Genomic DNA, 24,488 nt, shown 5'->3' on the forward strand with positions numbered 1-24,488 from the left:
ACATTTTTTTCCATTTTTAGACATTTTATTTTCCATTTTTAGACATTTGTTTCCATTTTTAGACATTTTTTTTCAATTTTTAGAAATTTTTTCCATTTTTTTCCATTTTTAGACATTTTTTTTCCATTTTTTTCCATTTTTTTCCATTTTTAGACATTTGTTTCCATTTATAGACATTTTTTCCATTTTTAGACATTTTTTTTCTATTTTTAGACATTTTTTTTCCATTTGTAGACATTTTTTTCCATTTTTAGACATTTTTTTCCATTTTTAGACATTTTTTTTTCCATTTTTAGACATTTTTTTTTCCATTTTTAGACATTTTTTTTTCATTTTTAGACATTTTTTTTCCATTTTTAGACATTTTTTTTTCCATTTTTAGACATTTTTTTTTTTCATTTTTAGACATTTTTTTTCCATTTTTAGACATTTTTTTTTTTCATTTTTAGACATTTTTTTTCCATTTTTAGACATTTGTTTCAATTTTTAGACATTTGATTCGGTTAAAATCTGAACCAATTTTAAATTCATTATCTCTGTTAATTACTAATGTTTGACATGGTTTTGATCAGATTGAAATCAACCTTGCATCAATCCAATATCAAATAACTCTAAATTACAGAATGTAATTAATTTCATTCTTTGCATTATTATATTCTCTCTCTCTCCTCTCCTCTGTCTCTCACTCTCTAAATTTCTTCGTATTAACAATGAAACTGTTTAAAATGTTCTTTTTTGAAAATCTGTTGTTCGAAATACATGTAATGGTTAATGGTTGAGTGCATTGACCTTTATGGCATTTAGAAAACTGGAAAGAAAACATTTTGAATAAAATAAACCATTTTTTCTCTCATGTTCACCACAAACAAGGCATATTGCCACTAAAACGTAAGAGAAAAATATCTGTTGTGAATTATGTATTATGCCTTCTGAGATATTTCAAGTAAGGAGTTCATCAGTGAAATGACTGTTCACATAATAGTTAATCATTTGCATGTTAGGGCAATCAGTGAAGCAGCAGCAGATTCCAAACTCGAGCGGTTCGAGGGAAGAAACTATTAGAATAGAAGATTATCTGGTATCAGGGTGCATTTATAGTGATGGTGTGGAATTTTGCTGCTTGTCAGGTTAGCCAAGGTATTTATGTTGAGAAATCATAAATGCTACGAGTTCGTTAGAGAACATTCCATTAAAGTACTTATAAAACAAGCAAAGAGATGCAATATTATGATGATGGGACAGAGGTTATAGTATGTTTGACAATGACGAATCTATTAGATTGGAGATTCTTTTTTGGACTTTGTTCAGCAGAGAGAAATTAGTGACTGATACTCCGATTCATATGTGGCAACAATATTCCATGCATGGGAGAATGGTAGCTTGTAAAGATATAAGATATTATTGTTGCATACTAGCGTTTTATATAAATAAGTGTGTGTAGTATATATTTATGTGAGGACTATATAACACGTGGACAATACAAGAGACCGAATACAGTTCTCTGGGGATTTAACATCGCCCAATAATGAAAACCATACCTGGTCCATCTTGGTTTTGTTTTGACGATCTTGGAAAAATTGCAAGAAAACTCATACCAAAGAAATCAGAAGTCTTGGTTGTATTTCATCAACTTTATTTCGGTCGCTTCCCCATTGGAAAAGTTGCACGCTATTCCTATGTTCTTTACATTTAATAGGCATTGGATCTCTTGTTCCCCTGGGTGCTCCAAGCCATTATGACCGGTCTGCTCATCTCTCTCTGTCCATCTCCAACGACTGCCTCCGTCAAATTCTGACTCCCAACTAAAAACTATGTGTACAAAACATCTCTCTTCTAATAACGTAATCAACGCATATTATTCCTGACCATCACACGATGTCTGTCACATTCCTTGTTTATCTATAAACTTATCAATACTAAAATTCTTTACTTGTTCCAAATCCCACTCTAACTGGTTGGTACTGTTCAATGCTGCCAAGACTAAGCTTATTTCCTTTAATAATTACAAGAAGCCTTCTCAACTACTGATTGGCATGGCTAATGATACACTGCCTGAAAGTACTTCCCTAAAGCTCCTAGGGTTAACATTTACAAACAACATGAATTGGAATAAATATATTGAAGCAATTGCTAAGACTACTGCGAAGAAGGTGGGCTCTCTCTACCGTGCTATAAGGCTACTCGCACCCGAGAGTATCCTGTATTTCTACAAGGCCACATTTTGCCATTCATGGAATATTGTTGCCACATCTGGGCTGGTGCATCTGCCACTGGTCTCTCACTCCTAGACACGGTTCAAAAAAAGAGTCGCCAACCTAACAGGTCCTGAACTATCAACCAAATTCCAACCTCTGTTCCATCATTGAAACGTGGCATCCTTGTGTCTGTTTTTCAAGTATTTCGATGGCATTTGCTCTGACAAACTCCAAGCACTAGTACCCCTCAACAACAATACCCCCAACAAACCTGACAAGCAGCAAAATCCCACCCTACACTGTAGAGATCCCTAGATGCTGTAAACCTTTTACTCAAATAGCTTTTTCCCCTGGACTGCTGCACTTTGGAATTCCCTCCCGAATCCCGGCTTCCCTGACTCTACTGGCATGTAGAAATTCAAGTATAATATGAACAGACATCTCGTTGCCCAACATCATAAATAGTATCCCTGTAATTCTAGTCCTAATAGTAGCCCATCACGACTAAGTAACACTGTGCTTTGTTTGAGGTGAAACGTCAATAAAAAAGAAACATTCCAATGTTAACATTCTGTTTTATAAACATATGTTCAGTTTACTCAGTGTTGCCCTGGAACCAAAATCGTTACACTGTCAGGTGTGAGTATTTTTCTAGCACAATAGAGGAAGCCTACCTTCTTTACAGCAGCCTTGGCATTGTCTTCTATGTATGTATTCCAATTCATGTTACCTGTGTATGCTAGGCCGGGGAGTAGTGAGTGATTAAGTCTCATCTAGAGTGTTTTTATCCTCGATAGCTGGAAAGGTTCTTTTTAATTGCTTAAGAAAAGGAGCTTTGTCTTAGCATTAAATGTTACCATCCATTTATGCTCCCATTCAACTATAAACTGGAGGTAATTTTCAAATATTTCAGACATTGCCTTGAATATATATGCATAAGTTTTCCCATGTGTCTGGTATAGAGCACGGTGTCCTAAGTACATATACCCAACTCTAGCACAATTTCATCATAGAGATCATTTATGAATATCAGGAACAAAAACGGTACAAAAATCGACCCCTGGGGCACACCTGCATTAATGTCAGGTTGTTTGAATATACGACCATTAGGACAACCTGTATATTTCTTTTGTCTGAAAAGGATCTGATTATATGAAATATTCATCCAGTAACACCGTATGGTTTAATTTTCATAAGAAGATTTTGCTACTGGCCTTGTCAAATGCTTTGGATATATCAAGAGCTACAGTCCTAGCTTTTCCTGTCTTATCTAGTGCATGGTACATGCCTTCAGAGATAATCGTTATGATATCCATAGTAGAACGAGTTTGCCTTAACCCAAACTGTCAGTTAAAAAGCAGTTTAGCGCTTACAAGGTGGTGGACTACTGCTTGGTTGAGTAATAACTCAAAGATTTTAGTATAAAAAGAGAGGAAACTAATAGGACGATAATTATATCAAGATAAGGCTTGTATAATGCACTGCTTATCCATATTGCCATGTATGTTCCTGAACCCTGGACTCTAAAATTAGATGACTCACAGAAAACATAATATGAATATCTTGGTCATGAAAGATGACTGATTTTAACAACGCTAATTTTTCCAAGGAGGTGTTATCGTCCTTTTACAAAAAGCATCTGGTATTTTTAAATAGTCATCCATCTGATGCTGATTATGACAATTTTGGTGATCTCACAAGGACCTGTGTATCAACGTTCTTGCACTGAATAAAAGAGACAATGAGAATGGATAATAATATAAGAAAGATACAGTAAATAAAACTGGCCAACACAAGTATGCTTATCAGTCTTATAAAATAGTTTATTTTAGGAGAAGACCTTCTGAAAGACAACTTCGATATTGGATGGATTAAGTAAGTTGTGGAAATTCTGTTGCAAGTACTCGAAAACAGCAATGGAAAGCAAGTGTGAATATCAAATGTTCAAAAATTCTGTTTTATTATTTAAATAGAAAAAATAAATTATTCGATTTATTCTGGAATCTTTTGTAAATTCTTATGAAAGAAACAAAATAAATAATGTTAATGAGAACAATGAAAGGCAATTTCTGATTAAAATGGATCCAGTGGTTTTTATTAACTTATTTGCTAGCTACTGTCTACAATCATTAAAAAACAATGAATATCCCTCATATTGTAAACTAGTCGGTCTACCCAGCATTACCCGGGCAAAAGTGCAACATATTTCTATTAAAATTTCTATCTCTTTACACTTCTCTACCTGTCTCTCTATCTTTCTCTCTTTCATTCCCCTCCGTTTTCCCTCTCCTTCTCTTCTCTGGGCATACATACACACATACACAACCTCAATTTTATAGATTGCTTGACTTGAGTCGGCATAAAGAAAGAAAATCCTTGATTAAAAAATCAGAATTACTTTTTTTTTATTTAGTACATGAAATGGCTGGAAAACCAACCCTCCCTTCCCCGATAAAATTTGTGCCAGTTTTGGGCCGAATAATGAATATTATTTTCTAAATTTTAGATATTTTCATTTGTGGTAACGCCAATCAAGAAACCACCAACTTTGTGTGTATTTGTTTTGTAGTTTTCTATTTTTAACAGAACATACACACACAGACAATTACCCCTTATATAATAGATGGTTCGCATATGATGAACCAAAATCGTAACATTGTCAGGTGTGAGTGTTTTTCTAGCACAATAGAGGAAGCCTACCTTCTTTACAGCAGCTTTGGCATTGTCTTCTATGTATGTATTCCAATTCATGTTACCTGTGTATGCTAGGCCTGGCGGGGGGTGAATGATTAAGTCTCATCTAGAGTGTTTTTATCCTCAGCACTCGGTGGCTGGAAAGGTTCTTTTTAATTGCTTAAGAAAAAGATCTTTGTCTTAGCATTAAATGTTACCATCCATTTATGTCCCCATTCAACTACAAACTGGAGGTAATTTTCAAATATTTCAGACATTGCCTTGAATATGTGTGCATGAGTTTTCCCCACGTCCCTGGTTTTAGTATAGACTTAAAGATACATGTCTTGAAACTTGAATAAGTTTTAAAGACCAACTTATTCTACACGTCAAAATTTTACATCACCCAGGTTGACCATAAATTAGGAAGCCTGCAACTTTTAGGTGTTTCTAAAATTACAATTGCCATTTAAATAGAATGTCCAGGCGAGATTAAGGAGAATATAACAATGCAACTGATGGCAATCTGCCAAAATGTTTGTAGACTATTTTGGAAAAGTAGAATCGAAGAAACTAAGAGTCAAAATATTTTCAAATGAATTAAGACACTATTGTCTTTTGTAAATATTTTTTTGTGCTAAATAACATTTTATTTTTCAAGAAAATATAATAACAGTAAAAATTAATTCCTTGAAATTGAATCTTCAAATAATAAAAACAAAAACAAAACTGTTTTGCTGGTCTGTGAAAGGGACTGATTTAGTATCACATGACATCATTAAACGTACTACAAGTTTCAAAATGTGGAAAAAGCAAAAGATCTATGCAAGTTAAATTTAGCAACATTTTAATTACCTTTTCAGACTGAACGTGAAAACATTTGATTACTTTTACTCAAACAATATGTTGTTTCTAAAGGCAAAAAAGAACATATGTCAGCCGTAAAACTTCTTAGCTCCACCTGACAATGGAAGTCTTATTTTGCGCTTTACTTCTTCATATTGTATCAATTATTTCCCAAGTTATGGAAATGTTGATAACTTAAAAACTATTTATCTGATCAGATTGGAAATTAGAACGATGGTCATTTTCATTAAAGAGCATCAGACCCACACATCAAATTTGGAAAAATCGGAAGTTGAAATACTCTCAAACTCTCTGCATCAAAGGTCAAGGTCATACACAATGTGGGACTCTAGCATAAACATCACTGAAGTTATGATCAAAAGTGTAACTTTCACCTTTTCCATGACTTTGGCCTTAACTTTCGACTTAGTTGTCCCAAAATAAAAGTTCTAAATTAGACCACCACCGATATTTTGACCAAGTTTGGTGATGGTTTGGCAAGTGATGTGAATCTAGACTGTGCACAAACGGGATAAATTTTCAAATAAACTTGACTGCAAACAGGTGAGGTTAATTACTAAGAAGATGCTTATTTAAAAAAGTACAAAATGTCATAATTAGAAGAGTAACACAAAAGTCTTGCCTTTTGCACTTTGCATGCAACTTGCTGGATTTGTCTATTGTGGCTTTGAGCATAGTCTCAACATCCATAGTTTTAGACCTTATCTAATCTTGCTGATCATCTTACAACATGAGTGAATTATTTTTAATTTTTGAGTATCTGGTTACTTCGCTTTACCTTACAGACACAAATATTTTTTCTACTATGTTCGAACTGGTAAAGAAAATGTCCCTGAATTAGCCAACTTAAACGTTAATCTATAATGCATATGTCCTTCCTATAGCCTTGCCTTGTACGGACTTGAACGTGCCAACTAGATTGTAAAATTACATTAGAATAGAAACTTTCAAATATCACATCATATGCTTCATTACTGATCATAAACTATATGATCACATCAGTATCGCCGAATTGTGAAAACTTACTTGCATCTCATATCCTCTAACATAAAATATAAAGTCTTGAAATTGGTCACATTAGGCGTTCCCATATAAATCTATGTAAAAAATGCATTGAAGGTATAATGCAAGGAAGCTAATGGAAAAGTAGACAAAAGAAAAGATGGATAGATAACGTTTGTGAATGGACGAATAGAAACATAAGTCAATAGATGATAGGACTTGGAGGACACTCATCCATGTAAGTGCATATTATGCAGTTAGCAGAGAAAACGTTTAAAAATAGTAACCCGTTAAACTGTGCAGCTTCCAAATCACTCACCCATGGTGTGAAAGTTTGAACAGGATACTGCTCATATTCAGATTTTAATGATAATGCAAAAAGCCTGAAATATAATAACCAAATGAACCAAGAGCCGCGCGTCTCCAACCGACACTGTCTCAAACAAACACTTATCTGACAACAAATGATGTGCACGCTGGTGACGTTCTGATTTTACACACGAACAGCCGAATCATCCACTTAATATGGAGCTCTAAATGAGTAATTATTCGTAACCTGCAGTCGACATCTTCACTGCATCTCATGTTTTAATATATTTAAAATTATAGTACATCACACATCTTGTTATTTGAGGTTTTTTTTGTTGATTCTTTGTTGTTTAGTTTTCCTATCGTAACACAGTCAGGTGTGAGTATTTTTCTAGTGCAGCAGAAGAAGCCTACCTTCTTTACAGCAGCCTTCGCAATGTCTTCTATGTATTTATTCACAAGTATCATGATAGCTATCATGATACTTGTGACCACAGTATTTCCATGGTTGAATCACTTTGGTCATATAATAAATGTGCCACAAACTAACATGTATATCCAACTATTTCAGAAGCTTTGTCTCTTCCTTTGGATACTAAAATAAATTTTTGGGATGTTCTTTTTTTTAATATAAATAAATATTATCATGATTATATAGTAACGAGCTTAAGTCATATAAGGCGGAAGTGACGTTATACGATTAGGATGGTATAAAATAAATATTCTGTTCTAATTGGTCAGAAAAACGATTAAGTCCAAATAGGAAATTTAAGCATTTTTACTTAAGCGTGAAGATACATAAGCAAAGTGAGAGAGATGAAACTCTCTCTCTCTCTCTCTCTCTCTCTCTCTCTCTCTCTCCCTCTCTCTCGTTATGTACTTAAGTCATATTTTTTTACCATGCCTCATTTTTTAGGAAACTGCTTTCATAATAGTGTAAAGTGAAACGAATATGTTAAAAGAAGCACAAATGTTAATTTTTATAAATTTTATTTATTTGCTTATAAAATCATTTTAAATGATTTCTTTCATTAATGGAATTAACTTTTTTCAGTTTTCAAATACCGTATATTTCAGCGCAGAAGGCGACCGTCAGATAAGACGAGGTACAAAAGTGGAGCAAAGTTTAATAAATTTATCATACATCGGTTGTATAAGACGACTGCTAAATCACGAAACCATGTCTGTTTAACCTATATTAGAGATTGCAACACCCGGTATTTTATGAAATATTGTTTTTTAAAGATGATTTTTTAACTTTAAGGGTACTTATTCAATGCATGGTCTTCTGTGCTCAATACCAATAGGTCTATACATCGTTAAAACCCAGATATAATCCCTATCTAAATAAAGTTAGATATGTGTATATATTTGTATTATAGGATTTATTCCTAAACTAATTAACCGATCATTATGAATTTTGGAACATTGCTAATAGACAAGGGCGTAATGTGGATTATATTTAAGTTAATTTAGTTTCATGCAGTTTAGTTTTAAGGAGGACTGGAAGTCCTTTGTGAAAATATTTATTCCTTGGAAATTGTAACGATGTCTTTTTGATATCAATTAATAAATATTCCCCAACTTGCAGTTTCTTTGGAATATTTTAACGGATTGCTATGGGAAAAATAATCTATTTGAAGATTCAAATATTTCCTCTTTACATTAAATTTGATCTATAGTCGTTCAACACTAATTAAGTAAGATTACCTGAATTTCAAATTCTTACTAAGACCTCTTAAGCTTGGAGGACACTCATCCATGTTAGTGCGTATTATGCTATATATTTCAGACAATTTTTAGAATCAAAATTATGTTATGGATTTTAATCAAATTTGAATAAGGAGTTTTAGTAGCATTATATTTTGATTTTAATTTTTGTAATGAGACATAAAAGTAATGTGCGACTGTTCTGTTTGGAAAATTAATTTTACTTGACCTGACACAGCTATGTTTTCAGTTCCTATATAAACATGTTGAAAGTAATAAGTTTGAAAGATTATTTTCATATCATTCCTGTTTTTATATTTGTCATCCAATTTACTTTACATTTTTTTGTGATGCTTTAAAATAATTTGGATTTAATACTTTTTTTTTAGTTTTACTTCAATGGTTACACAAACCAATTTGACAATGCACCCATCTTCACAATTGACGATGGCTCCCAGCCGCCCGTGGTTCTGGCAGCCAAAGAAAGGAATATCATTGCTGCAACATTTACTAATTTCTTACTAAAAAATATTGGTAAGTTTTCTTTTTGGCTTCTCTCCTTTTTTTGTGTGCATATGTAAATAAACTCAGATGTCTGATATTTCCTTGGTTATTGTTCCGTCTCACACCCGGTCAAACATCTAATCAGCTTCACATTTAAGGATAGGACGCGCGAAGACATTAAGATTCCAAGCTGCCAAGTATGTCTGAAGATAATAAGAAAATCTTTGTTCTGTATAAGCTTTTGTTTTTTCCACATATGTAAAAACAGCTTTATTTTCTATTAGGTTGACAGCTTGATTATCAAAGCTATTGTATCCCTTTAATTTATACCCCCACTCCAGGTATGGGTTAAGTAGTAGGAACAAACTTGACTCGCAAGCCTTGATGGAGCACTTAGCTTAGGAAAAGGAAAACTCTAAAATAACATCATAGCAGACAAACAAGGCTTCCTTTCATGAAAGCATTTCCAACCAGGGTTGTGGAGTTAGAGGTTTTGAAATGAATCGGAGTTAGATTTAAAATTTTATTTTGATTATTACTGAATATTGGAACACTTTAAAATCAGGAGTCTGAGTCGCATATTTTGGAATTCTAGGAATCGGAGTCAGAGTAAAAATTGTTGGAATTCCACAAGTCAGAGTTAGACCTTATACCTTTTTACGCCGTAGCCCTGTTTCCAATTTGCACAGAGAATAGCAATTTACCACTGAACACACATCATCATAACAGTTAAGCTTCAGCAAACTGGAAAGGATGCAGGCTCAACTAAACTTTATGAAATCTGGGCGAATCATCATCATCATCATCATCATCATCATCATCATCATCATCATCATCATCATCATCACTATTATTTCCTTAAAATGTTTGGTGGAAGACTATATATAAACTGATGGTACCTACATTATTTGATAATGTTGATAGTATCTACATTAACTAATAGATTCTCTTGGAAGTCCAAGAGAATCGAGGTGGCGTATATTTTTGAAACAGAAGATGTGAAAAATATTGTACCTGAGACCGGAAGTAAGTTTGCAGCATACATAAACTAGAATTGTACTTGATCCTATCTCAAGTCTTTTAAAACAAGTCATGCATATCAATTGGTTGGTTCCTTGATGCTGTAACAATAAAAACATGTGAGGTTTAGCCATCAGTTAGTTTGTTTTTGTATTTTAAGATGTAAGTCTACAAAGTGAGCCAACTATTCTTCAAATAACCAGAGATGTGTCTCCTGTGAACTTGTGTTTCAGCGTCTGATCAAAGTAGATATTCACATCAAGTTTTTTTTATGGGGAATCATCGCATATGAACTGCTCTCTTGGCAATTGATCACATCTGTGTTCGGGCAGGATTTGTTCCAGTCTTTTGTTTTGTTACTCTATGCTAAGTATTGGACTTTCTATCCCCATGTGTGGATTATCTGCACACTTTTTATCGATTGCACTATGTGCATGTGAACTATATGGAAGCAGACAAAATTTACTTTCTTCTTCTTCCTTAACTCTGGTAATTGTTTATTGTCATGCAGGTATCCTAAAGAGTTTGAAAGTTATTTGTTAAGATTTTTTTTAATTGTTGGGTTTAGATAAGTATCTGAAATGTTAATGTTTTGATACTATAGAGATCTTCTTATAACTATATCTACTTTTTCGTTTTCAAAAATGCCAGCATGGCTCGGTATTCAACAGATGATTATTTTAATGGTTTTAACGAAGAGAATGTCTCTTTTTTCAAACTTCTACTGAAAGAGAAACTCTCTTTCCTATTTGTTTTCCTTTCTCTCCTTTACCAACATCTTCTAAACAGAAAGAGCTCCTGTGGATTCAATCAAAGGCTGTGTTCAAGTTCTCTGAAGATTACTAAAGTGAATGCACTAGTGTATATAATAAGCAAATAACGTAACAACATGAGTCACGTGATGACATAGTCTTGAGTTACCTTATTACTGCAATAAAAGCTCGTCTCTGTCTGGCATGTAGAACCCAAATGTGAGAAAGAATAAATACACGCCAGAACAAGAAAACTATGTATGCATATCGACTACTATAACGGGTGTTAGGGTTTGACATCCAGACAAGCCTGGTAGATGTTATCATATGAGTGTTAGCGCTCGAATGGTTAAGATCATTGAATGATAGAGATCATTAGTAAAAAGTATACTACATAATGTAATTCCAGTGACGAGTGCATTTTTTTTATAAGATCAGTCTTGAAAACGGTATAGTTGGGAAAATGTGTGATACAGAATAAAGTTCTAGTGGCAAGCACATTGTTTTGGAGTTTATTCTTAAAAACAGTGTTTCTGGAGAGAAGGGTCCACATGCTTTTGAGGTGACTATATGATAAAGATTTAGTGGCAAACACACTGTTGGATTGAATCCGGTGTCACTTGAGAAAAGTATACCATGGAACAAAGTTTCAGCAATGAGCACATTGTTTCCATAAACAGAAAGCATCTTTCCTTTCTTTCTTTTTTTCTTTAGCTTTCATTCCTATAAAAGACTGTCTGTCTTCAAAATCAATATTTAAAATCTTATTTTTTTTATTCAAGTTGCTGGAAAAATTTAAATTTTAAGCCAGATTAATACATGTTTTGTGGGCAAGAAGGTTAATGTGGTCTTTTATTTTTAAAAGCAATTCTATAAAATCTTTTTTCTCCAAAGAGCAAGGAATAAAAATTTTTAAAAAAGGTACCCCAAACTAGGGCACTATTAAAACTTTTAGTGATGGCGGTACCTCTTCCTCCTTTCCTAGTTGGGTAAATAATTCTAGCTTTAGAATCATCATCATCATCATCATCATCATCATCAGCTTTTAGGAAGTGACTTTCAAATTAATATTTGTCTTTCTCTTAAGTACATCTCTATACCTTACTCTCATGTTTTTCTTGGTCTCCTCTGCCAACTCACTCTGCTACCTCAACTATGCTAAATCTACTACCCCAGAAACTTTCATCTATTCTTTCAATATGACCATTCCAACGAAGTCTCCTGTACTTCACACATCTTTCTATATTTTCTAATATTGATCTTACTCTAATTCACCAGGCTTAAGCTTATTTGTATTTTAGACTCACATTACACAACCGTCATATTATTTACATATTTTTTCCTCATGACACGCATGTCTTCAACTCTTACGGGCGAGGTTTCACTTTCATACATCATCACAATGTGTACACATGACTGATAGACTTTTACCTTAGTCAACGGTGGTTAAACTGAAACTCGCCAAAAAGGAGGCAATCAATCGATACCAACAATTATCTGTAAGATTTATTTACTCTTAATATTCTATATCGTATTTTTCATGGAAGTCAATGCGTGGATAATATCATGGCTCATAAGATTGAGTTATAACCCAGTCATGTAAGCCATTACAGTTCATTACACAGCCATCATATTATCTTTGTATCATTTCTCTCCATGCAATGCATATCCTCAGCCTTCACTGGCCAAGTTTCATTTCCATGTATCATTACACTATATACATATGTCTGATACTCTGCTCTTGGTAAATAGTGGTAATGTTCTACTTGAGAATCCCTTAGCAGTGAGGATGGTGGTCGTGCTCTAAGTTTTAGAGTATTCAGAGGTGGCTGAAAGGCCGATCCTGGCCTTGGGCTGCTTTTCACTGTGAGGGCAGGTAGCTCCATTTTCATTTGGAGGATTGACTCGAGAGTGTTCTTCTGTCTCCCTACGTTTTTTTCTTCTCCTTGAGGTTTGCATGTTGGTTGGTCTCTAAGGTTACTGTGCCTGGGTTTGCCTGTCTTAGGCCTGACTCTCTAATGTATACGTAACAATTTCATACTTCTTCAGGTTTGCTTTCAGAAAATCCTTCTTCTGGCATCCTTGAGTGTGCTTTCCTTCTTTTAGCTGCCCATAAAAGGGTTGTTTTGGCAGCCGAGAATCCGACATCCTGACTTTGTGGCCTGACCACCTTAGCTGATTTCTAATGATGATGGCTTCAATGCTGGTGATGCTGACCTCCTGAAGGATGCTGAGGTTGGTGCGATAGTCCTCTCAGGAAGTTCATAATGCTTCACAGGCAGCATTGTTAGAACTCCTTCAGGGCCTTGGTATCGACAGTGCATTGTCCAGGGTTTTAAAGCATAGAGAAGCGTTGAGAGCAAAACAACTTTGTATGCAGCCATTTTGTGTCTGTTCTGATATCTCTGTCTTGAAACACATGAGTTCGAAGACAGCCATAGGTGGGTCCGGCACATTTTAGGCAGTATTGGACTTCGTCTTGGATGTCAGCATTGGATTACAAGCGACTTCTAAGGAATGGAAAATGGTCCATATTCTCCAGAAGTTTGTCGCTAATGGTGAGAGAAGGAGCTGCAACGTTGGCCATGTCCCCGGGCTTTGGTTGGTACATAGTAATGATAACAATGATAGAAGTTCCCTGAACTTATTTCATATACTCACAGGCCTTGCAATAGGGAGGCCTCTTCAGTTCCAGACAACAACCTTCCTAGAGCTGGTGACTCAAACAAATTACTGGTTGGAAAACCTAAACTGCTTAAGGAGGTGATAGACTCTGTCTATCGCCTGGCTTTCATACTCCTTCTTTGCCTATTAGCCAGGCGTAGAGGTGTTATCATAGGGACTCGTCAGAATCACCCAGTGGTCGACCTTGTTTCCTGACTAGGGCAATCAATGCCGTTTTCCCTACTCCCGTCACATCCCATCCCCCTAAACTGGACACCGTGGGAGTGCTTCAGTACCATATATGCCGGTACAGTTGGACTGGACTGACTTTGGTCTGATGGGTTGAGGGTACCAGATTGACAGTTCCTGGCTACTGTTTCTGACTGGAACTCTAACTCTTTAGTAGCACTTAGAGCGGCTGCTTCATCAACAGTTGTATAATATTGTGATGATTGTAGTGCCATGTCGCACATGGAAAGGAACCCTGCACTCATCCCTGGTGCGCTTTCCTGAGGCCACAATCCTGTAGGTGAGGAGACATCTGATGGTCTACTTGTATTGCATATCTGATATGCTGTGCAACCACTTGTCCAGCACCCCTCACTAACTGAAACTTTTAAATTAAATAAAATGAAATGACAGTTCAAGCAAGAATTATGCTTAAACCAGGACCAAACTCAAAGAAAACCAACCTACCTCCTCCCTTGAGGCTTGCATTTACAAATATCTGCGGGCTTAGAACTAACTTAGATGATGTTGAATCATTTCTCCTAGTAAACATCCCGGATATCTTAGCATTACACTCCTCTATTCCCTCTAACCACTTTAATATGCCTGGTTAACTCCCACTCTGCCGTAAGAACTCAGACAGACATATGCACAGCTTGGAGTCTATATTCGTAACACCCTCCCTCGACAAGAGAAACAAAACTAGAATCAGACGACCAAACTTTTATGTGCGTCAGACTAAACATGTAACATAATATTAGCTACTTGTATTTTCTCTACCGCTCTCCCTCAACCCAGGACTGTACCCTAATAAACAAAGTCTCTGGCAGCATAGATATAGTACTCTCCCTCAATACTAATGCACAAGTACATGTATTTGGTGACTTCAATGTCCACCACTAATTGGCTTGGATTCTCTACTTACACAGATGTAGCTGGTAGCACAATATATAACTTCTCTATATCTCAGACCGTTACATTTCCGACACGTTTCCCATACCAGCAAGATCAACATGCCTCACTTCTAGATGTATTTCTGACCACAGTTCCCAATGATTGTATAATGAATGCCCACAGCCCACTGGGGAATGCTGATCATGATGTGATAATGGTAGAAATCGCCCTAAATTCTCGACCCAAAACTGAAGACCCAAAACTGCTCAAAACAGCAAGGTATTACAAAAAGACTGACTGGGAAGCCATCAGGGATCTCATCAGATATGCCCCATGGGGAATATCTTTTCTTTTCTAGCTGAACAGTGTGCAAATGAGACCACTAAATGATTCAAAACTGCAGTTGAAGCACATGTTCCCACACAGACATTCTACAGCAAGCTCTACTTTCCCCAATGGTTTACTTCTACTTGTGCAGCTGCCATTATTCAAAGGCAGCATGTGTACTGCAGATTCAACCGACCTAAGTCCAGTATAAACAGACAGAAGTATATAGAAGCTAGAAGTAATTTTAAGAGAGAAATAGCGACAGCTAAGACAGAATACACTGAAACCACCAGAAAACGCATCGAAGCACAGAAATTAGGAACCCGTGATTTTTGGAAAATCTACAATAGTGTAGTAACTAATGGGCAGTCAATGATTCCCCCACTATCAAACAATCGATAGGTCGCTTGCACGGTAACTGAGAAGGCTAATCTGCTTGCCAGTCGGTTTGTCTTAATCTCCACATTGGACCCAGCAAACCACTCCCTCCCTGACTTTCCATTGCAGACAGACGCCACACTAGATGATTTGAAAATCACTCCTTTTCAGGTACATGGTATCATAAAAAACCTAGACACCTCAAAGCATGTGGATCCGATCTCACCCCGGCTCTGAGGTTGCTCCAGTTCTCTCCAAACTTTACAACAAATGAATCTTACTTCTTTCCTGACAGCTGGAAAACAGCTTCTGTGATACCAGTTTTCAAGAATTCTGGGGAAAGAACTGACCCATTAAATTATCGCCCCATTAGTCTTCTCCCACTTTTCGCCAAAATATTTGAGTCCTTAATTAATCAAGCTCTAGTCCATCACCTTACAGATGCTAAACTCCTGACTGACAATATGGATTTAGGTAAGCCCGTTCCACAGCAGATATCCTAACTGCAATCTCTGAACGTATATACCATTCACTGGACAAAAGAGGAAAGGATAGAGTGGTAGCCCTTGATATATCTAAGACTTTTGACAGGGTATGGCGCGATGGTCTTCTAAGGAAATTTAGATCATACGGTATCACTGGAAGAATACATAATGTAATAAAATCCTTCTTAAGTAAGAAAAAAATCCAGATTGTCCTCGACAGTTGTACATCTAAACAATATGATATAAATGTGGGGGTACCTCTAGTGTCTATCCTTGGACCTTTATTATTCCTAATATTCATAAATGACCTCCCTGATAAACTTGTTTCTGATGACACCACTCTCTATAACAGGCACGAGGGGAAAACAAATGAACACATATCTAAGGAAATGCCAGAAACACTAGAGGATGACCTTCAATCTGTAGTCGAATGGGGACAAAAATGGATGCTCACATTCAATGCTGCCAAGGCTAAGCTTGTTTCCTTCAATAATTACAAGAAACCTTCTCTACCACCAATAGCAATGGCCAAGAACACATCACCTGAATGTACTTCCTTTAAACTCTTCAGCCTTATATTTACAAGGAACATGAACTGGAATAGATACATTGAGAGCATTGCCAAGGCTGCTGCGAAGAAGGTGGGCTCTCTCTACCATGCTAGAAAACTACTTATGTCTGAAAGTATCCTGTACCTCTATAAGGCCACCATCCGCCCATGTATGGAGTACTGTTGTCAGATTTGGGCTGCTACTTGTCTCTCACTCCTGGATAGGGTTCAAAAGAGAGTCACCAACCTGATAGGTCCTGAATTGTCATCTAGGCTTCAGCCTCTGTCCCATCGACAAAACGTTGCATTCCTCTGCCCGTTCTACAAGTATTTTAATGGTGAATGCTCTGACGAACTACAAGCACGTGCCCATCGACTTGAACACCCCTGACAAGCAGCTAAATCCCACCCCTTCACAGTAGAGATCCCTAGGTGTAAGAAAGCCTGCTACTCCAATAGTTTCTTCCCCAGAACTGCTAGACTTTGGAACTCCCTTCCAGGATTCTGCTTTCCTAACTGTACTGACATGCAGAAGTTCGTGTAATGTGAACAGACATCTTGCTACTCATCTCCCTTCATAATACCCCTGCAACTTATGTCCCCGATAGTAGCCTCCTACTTCAAAGTGGCACTGTGCCTTGTTTGGGGTGAAAATTGAACTAAAAAAAAATCACTCTAGCACTAGCTCCTTGCTCTGCTAGGCTTGCCTTTTTTCTGTTGTTCTTGGCCTTCATGTTGGAATCAAAGTGTAGTATCTGTTCTGCAGATGCTGCATTTAAGATAATTTGTGCCAGTCAATGGAGGGGAAACCCTCTATACTGGGACAATTATTATTTTTGGTAACCAGAGTTCCCCCTTTTTGCCTACTTTTAGGGGAACTGGTTTTTACCCCACATTAAAAACGGCCTTGTGCCTAATTTGCTTTGGTGGAGAACCAAATAAATACGTTAATAGCTTTGCCATCGAAATATACTTCTCTTATAACGTTTTATGTTTTAACATTAGATAACTAAAACACAGTTGGTAAGCCATGAAAGCAATTACATAAACTAAACTTAGTGGAAACCAACCACCATAATTTACAAGCTTTTTTGTTTTCTTATTGTTGTCTTTTGTTACTTTGTATTTTTTTACACTTTTAAAGCAAAAATCCAAATACACCTGAAAAGTATTGATCTTTTAAAATCAATATTTGATGAACAATCAAGAAACGGAATTGATTTTGTTGAGATTTTAATGGTTATTCTCTTGATCTTGAGAAAATAATCATGTTCTAAAGATTATTTCAATAACGATCAAATGATCGAAATAAACATAAAACCATTGACTATTATTATTCACAAACTATTGATTACTAACACACGATTTTCTTTTTAAATGTCCAAGTTGTTTCACATCTACAGGGGATTCTCATTAAACCCTTATGCACTTCAACATGTGAATAATTTTAATTCTATGAAATGAATTTATTAAGCAGATCAGTCAAAAAAATGATTATTATTTAGCAGGGAGACCCGACATTGCCTGGGGTTGAATGAGGATCAATGAATGTTTCACCTGTTCATATTTTTATTGTTATCGAAATCGATGAACTCGCTCATTTTTCAATCAAATTGATTGATTGCCTGCTCTAGTTTGGGACACATCTCACTGCATCAGGGGGAAGCTTTACAGTGAGTCAACAATGCAGTGTGGTCTACACTACACTGTAGAAAACCTACTGTTGATTTTATAAAATTATATTTTACTAGCAAAAGTACCCGTCGTTGACTGGGTTCAAAAACAGCCTACAGAAAATGGACTCTGATTTATGAAAGTATGATAGGTTATGGAAAGGAAGGGTTGTAAAGAGATAGCTTCGAATTTGGGGGTATCAAAACCAAAGCAAAATATGATGAAAGTAAAAATAAAATAGATAAACCCCATAATTTATTATACCATACCTGTTCACGCTGAAACACTTATCACAATATTCTGTGGATCTATAATAAAAATCCTTGTTAAACTTTGTGACATATTTCCATTCTATGGAGGTCAGGCGCGAACGAACACCCCATAATTTTACTATACCATATTTCTTCAAACTGAAACGTAATTATCAAAGTATACTTACACAGATAGATATGAAAAGTCTTTATTAAAGTTTGTGCCTATTTCCATTCTATGGAGGCCAGGCGCGAACGCAGACCCCACAATTTTATTATACCATCTCTATTTAAGTTAAAACATACTTATCAAAGTATTATTATGTACATCTATATCAAAAACACTTGTAAACGTTTTTTTTAATTTTTAAATTTTTTATTTCCATACTTTGTGGACCAGGCGCGAATGCAGACCCCACAATTTTAATGAATCATCATTATGCTAGATCAAACATACCCATTCCTGTGTCTCGATACATCTTCTATCATTATATGTGATCAGTTTTCTATAATAGTCAACCATATAGGAGCCTATTCGCGACCAGACACACACACAGACGTTCAGGTTTATATTATAGATATATAATGGCTTGAATTAAAATCTGAAATACAAAAGTTAAGTATCATGTTTCAGGTGTGCTCTAAACAGAAATATTCATTTCGAACGTGCTGCTGTTATATAAAAAAAACCCACTGTTGATTTTATATGCCTAGCCTCATTGTTTGTTTTGTAATAAAACTTTTCAAATGCACTTGCTGTGTTAGGTTGTATAAGGTGTTAACTTTGGTCAAAATTGCATGTTCTTTCTTTCGTCAGATTATTTTGATTATCTATTATCGATACTTATTTCAATATGAAACCTATCTAAGAACACTGCCAGATACATAATGTATTTTCATGTGAAATTTCATAAAAATTAATCAAGCTGGGAACTCTCTCTCTCACACACACACACACACACACACACACACACACACACATACACACACAAAGTTCCTTTTATATAATAGTAAAGATTTGACTATATTTCTGAAATGAGGTTATGGTGATCTACCCTATTGTCTCAGCACAGGGTATGGCATGATGGTCTTCTTGACACTATAAATAGTGATAATGGTGGTAGGAGTAGTCATGATATGACTAAAAGCTATCACTGAGAACTCAATACTTTTGTACTTTGTGTAAATACATAATCTTGTTTACTCTACCTCCTTGCTGTCTTATTTCTTTTCAGCCTTTTAAGACCACAGAAGTTATATACATGATTTACATGTTTCAAGCTGAACACATGGCCAAATGGGCATAGGCATTGTTTAAAAGATATTCTCAAGTTAATTTTATCTAAAAGTTTGGTCTCTGGTGAAGACAATGGGGAAAAATAATTAGCATGGAATGATAATAATCTAATCCAGTGGATTAAGTAAATAGTTAAATTTTAAATTCTTGGAAAGTTTCTGTATTGTGTTGGTTTGACTAACGTAGTAATTATCATAACCCATTTTTATCACCAATAAATAACCTGTATGCCATCCTATTAGCATATCTGCTGAGTGAACCACATACTTTGAACATTATAGCAGTTACTAGCTACAAAAAGAGGAACCTGAAGAAGGCCAGAAAATACGTCAGAAACTTTCTGAAAATGATTGCTGCTTTGTTGTTCTGCTAATCCCCAGCATTACTTAAATCATTACTTAGATTATAACACAATTTTGAGATCTACAAATTTGGATTATTCGGACTAGAGTTTTCATCTTCAATCTTATTCTCGCAACATTTCGGCCAATGTAACCTCTAGCTTCTTCAGGTCTGTCTTATCATACTTGAGAATCTGTACAGAATTTTGGGCACTTCTGCACCATCAGAATGAAATGTCGCAAATCGTAATACTAAATTTCACATGGAAAGAATGGTATTTCTCGTATTTTTAAGATGATTATATCCAAAAATTTCAAAAATCGATAAGATAGAAATTTAAAGAAAACAGAAAATAGAATTCGAAGAAAACAATCGTAATTGCTTATGTGAGACACAGGAGAGTTCAAAAGTGAGGTAATTTTCCGTTTCGATTTAAACAAGATGGCTACAATTTTTCACCTGCTAATACTATTAAAGTTTTTTTTTCTTAATAATTCAGTAATATTCAGGTAATTTCAACTGCATAATTTGGAAGCTAACATTGTAATTAATTAAAATTGACAAAAAAATCAGTAGAAACCATTATTTTTATCGGAAACTCCATTTATCGACTACAAAATTTCGTTCTGGGAGTGTAGAAGCACCGAATTTTGAATGGAATCCTTTATTTTATCGACATGGATAGCTTGCTCTCATTTTCTAAACCATGATCGAGTAAAAGTATATTGTACATTCATAATTGTATACTTAGCATTGCCTGCACTGAAGAAGTAACCCTACAGTCAACCTCCAGAAGAGTGTCACTTATAGCTGATTAAACTTAGTACTTTTATCCGTTGTGCCACAGCTTTTTGGTGATTGATTTACTATTATGCTCTAACTCACATTAATTATTGTGATCTGCAACAATTGTTTCTGTATGCCTCTCTTTCAATTTTCTAATGTAGAAAAGGAATATCAGTCATTGTGGTGCATCTAATGATGTTAAGGAAGAAACTGTTGAAAGAATGGTCTCTTTTTTATAATTTGGATATTTGTGAAGATAGCTAGTGAATGGCAGTGTTAGTATATTAGTTATTAGGTCGTTTGCAGTGCAGTTGGTACTGCAGAATCTAGTACAAGCTATTACATAGCCTGATCATCAGTGACTAAACCAGTCCCCATTCCACTTAGAGGTTGACTAGACTAGAACAGCAAAAATTGCAACTTACGAAAAAATCGAATGGACACTCCTGTATGGTCCAACGACCATCTATCATTGAAGTAGAGACTCAAAGGTGATTGGGTGATATACATGTTACTTTTCAGCAACCTCTGGAATCAAATAACAAACGTCATGCACTGTCTTCCTTTAAATCATATTAGTGAAACAAATTAAATTTACATAAATGATACTCAATACTCTAATGATAAACACTTGTTACTTTCTTGATCCAAAGAGAAATACAGGGTGACCCCCCCAAAAAAAACGTGATATCTCCATTATTTATTCCCCGATTGCCCTTATTTTACAGGACATGGTAGAATCAACGACCGTGAGTACACCAAGACCCCAGTGGGAGCTGAGGCAAAGAATACACTGTGTTAAATTTTGTTCGGACAGAATACTAAGAAACGGGGCCTAATTAGAGTTGGAGCCCATTTTTTTTGGGGGGGGGGGTCACCCTGTATTTGTTAAATTTTTTGCCACACCGAGTTCCTTCCCTTACATCTGACTTTAAAAGTAAAAAACAATTATGCAAATGCACATGTGTATTTTTTTACTCATTTTCATCCCAAACAAGGCGTATTGCCAGTTGGACGTAAGGGGCTACTATTTAAGATAATGTCTAGCAGGCGATTCTGGGAAGTTGAATAGCAATATGTCTGTTCACATTACACTTAAATTTCTGCATTTCGGTACAGTCAGGGAAGCAGGAAACAAGGAGAGAATTCCAAAGTCTGGCAATCCAAAAGAAGAAATTATTAGAACAGAAGGTTTTTCGGTATCTAGGGACCTTATATAGTGAAGAAATGGGATTTTGCTGCTTGAGTAATACTTGCACATAATAAATAAATTAGAATTACATCTAAGTGAAAATAGTATAACATATAATAAGATTATTATAACAAAATAATATTATTATCATATATAATTCTTATAATTATATTATAATAATTACATTATTATAATATATATACTATTATAACATAATTTATGATTCTCTGCAAACCTAATATTACAAGCATCTTATACCTTCTGGTTCCTTGTACAAACACACCTCTACCAAGTGGCTGTACATATGTTTTTTTTCTTTCTGATGATGAGGTATACCTCGAAAATTCAAAGAACATAGCGCTATGATACTATCCTGATTCGACACATTATGTTGGTAAATAAATAATTTATGATTAAAAATTGTTGAAATTTTTCAATAATGTTACTTATTCTTTTTTACTCGTATTTAACGGTGTTTTTCTACAGGATTGTGTGTCACAGCCTTTAAATGCAACTCCTCATACACTATGCACAATGCTTCAACCAAACTAGGAAAATCAATAAGAAAGAAAAGGAAGCTGCATTAAATAACAAAATCGTTAAAACACTGAAAAACATGTACATAGCAAGTGAGATAAAGGGAAGGCAACTGGGGTATAACAATCAAACTTCTTTTCCTGCTTACCCCTCTGTCCCTCTCTCTCTCTCTCTCTCTTTCTCTCCTTATATATATATATATATATATGTATTATGGAAATAATTGAATGTTTGTTAAGATTTGGTCTTCATTGATAACTTGTGAAGTTTGCTAATCAAGTTAATCCAAGTGCACTCTGCGTTAGTCTGGCAAAGTTTTACAGACAAAATCTTCAGAAAATTAGTCACGGTACTTATATGGACTCGCACAGTCTCCAAAGAATGTCACGTTCACCAAAGCCGTCTTTCTGTTAGCAATTCTTTGATTCAATTGTTTCTCTATGATATAAAGTTGATTAGTTTGTCTCAGACAAGAATTCTTACATCTAAATGTTGTAGTGGAGGAAGACCAACATGAAACTTTCTAATAAAAGAAATTGGCTGGCCGTGTGTCAGGTGGCAGCAGTTTATCGAAGCAAGCAATATATCTTAAGATAATATTAGTCACAAAGGCCCATACGAGTCATGTAATTAACTCTAACATTGTGGCTACATTAAAGTACACTCAGAATTCTTGATGTTTCTGCCAAACAATATAGAGAATTCTTCTGGTTTCATAAAACAAATTGTCTGGCGGCAAAAAGAGGGGAAAATCCATTAAGGTAGAAGACAGTTATATTTATATAACAATAGGGACATCCTTTCTCAACTCAATAGAATTTGGAGCAATAACTGTTGTCTTGAATAATAAAATTAGAATTATCTTATAATAATAATAAAATCGTGTTTTTTAGTTATTATAAAAAAGTCAAACCCCTCTAACCTCATATTTAACCATAACACTCCTCATACCAAATAATTAGTAGAAGGTAATATATATATATCAGTTCCAGTGCCCCAGAGGAGAATGTATCACCAACAATATTACAATTAATTATTACATTAACTACACCACTATTACACTTTCTCGAAGGTTCACATGACATCTTTTTGATCCACTTCACTCTGCCAATGCCTGAAAGAACATAACTGCTCTCATTCACAATTCAGACTCCTCTTTGTCAATAATAAAAAAACTATACATTATGACCCCAATGTAAAAAAACTAAAAATCCTTGAAATATTCTATATAAAGACTAGACACCAGACAATCAGCAATATTAGTTACAAATCTAATCATATTATTTTAAAGTTCTTAGCTTAGTAATTAACTCCAACTTAGCTGTCAAAAAGAAATACTTTTAACATTGTTTTAAATATTGGAAATTTTAATTAGTCAACGTGCCTTACGCATGATTACGTTCTGCAACGCATATCATCACTGATTGGTTCAATTAAAAATAAAAACAGCCATTAATTGCCGAACCGTTCAAGTTCAGTAGACTTGAACAAGCCAGAGCAATACCCTTCCTGAATACGATTGAATGAATTAATCGAAAGTACTCGCAAAAAAAAAAACGGAACAAAAAAACCTACGGACCCTATATACTCAATATATATATATATATATATATATATTGAGTATATTCGACAGAAATATGCGATGAATCATCCAAAAGTATTTTGAAAAAATACAAACAAATTAAACAGAAACATTCTGTATTGTACAATAACATTTTGTCTTAACGTTGTATACATTGATATAAAAATGAAAAGTTCTTGGGAATCCATGATGCAACCAACCATTACAGCCTGAGATTATGGTCTGTATAAATTAATAGATTAATATTAAGAATATACAATCTTATTTAT

At 35.0% G+C, this 24,488-nt stretch overlaps 1 protein-coding gene across 5 annotated transcripts in view; it reads left to right on the top strand.

Moving 5' to 3' along the window:
* LOC145296025 (apoptosis-resistant E3 ubiquitin protein ligase 1-like) overlaps positions 1–24,488 on the top strand; it is a 1,082,598-nt gene that overhangs the window by 983,019 nt on the left and 75,091 nt on the right. For all 5 annotated transcript variants that reach the window (XM_080142066.1, XM_080142069.1, XM_080142067.1 and 2 more), the window contains one exon: positions 9,146–9,290. In XM_080142066.1, coding sequence (XP_079998192.1) covers positions 9,146–9,290 — 145 coding nt within the window. The remainder of the gene's footprint in view (positions 1–9,145; positions 9,291–24,488) is intronic.

The sequence above is a fragment of the Euprymna scolopes genome, chromosome 16 (assembly GCF_053919585.1).
Source record: "Euprymna scolopes isolate OS-2025 chromosome 16, ASM5391958v1, whole genome shotgun sequence".
Lineage (NCBI taxonomy): Eukaryota > Metazoa > Mollusca > Cephalopoda > Sepiida > Sepiolidae > Euprymna > Euprymna scolopes.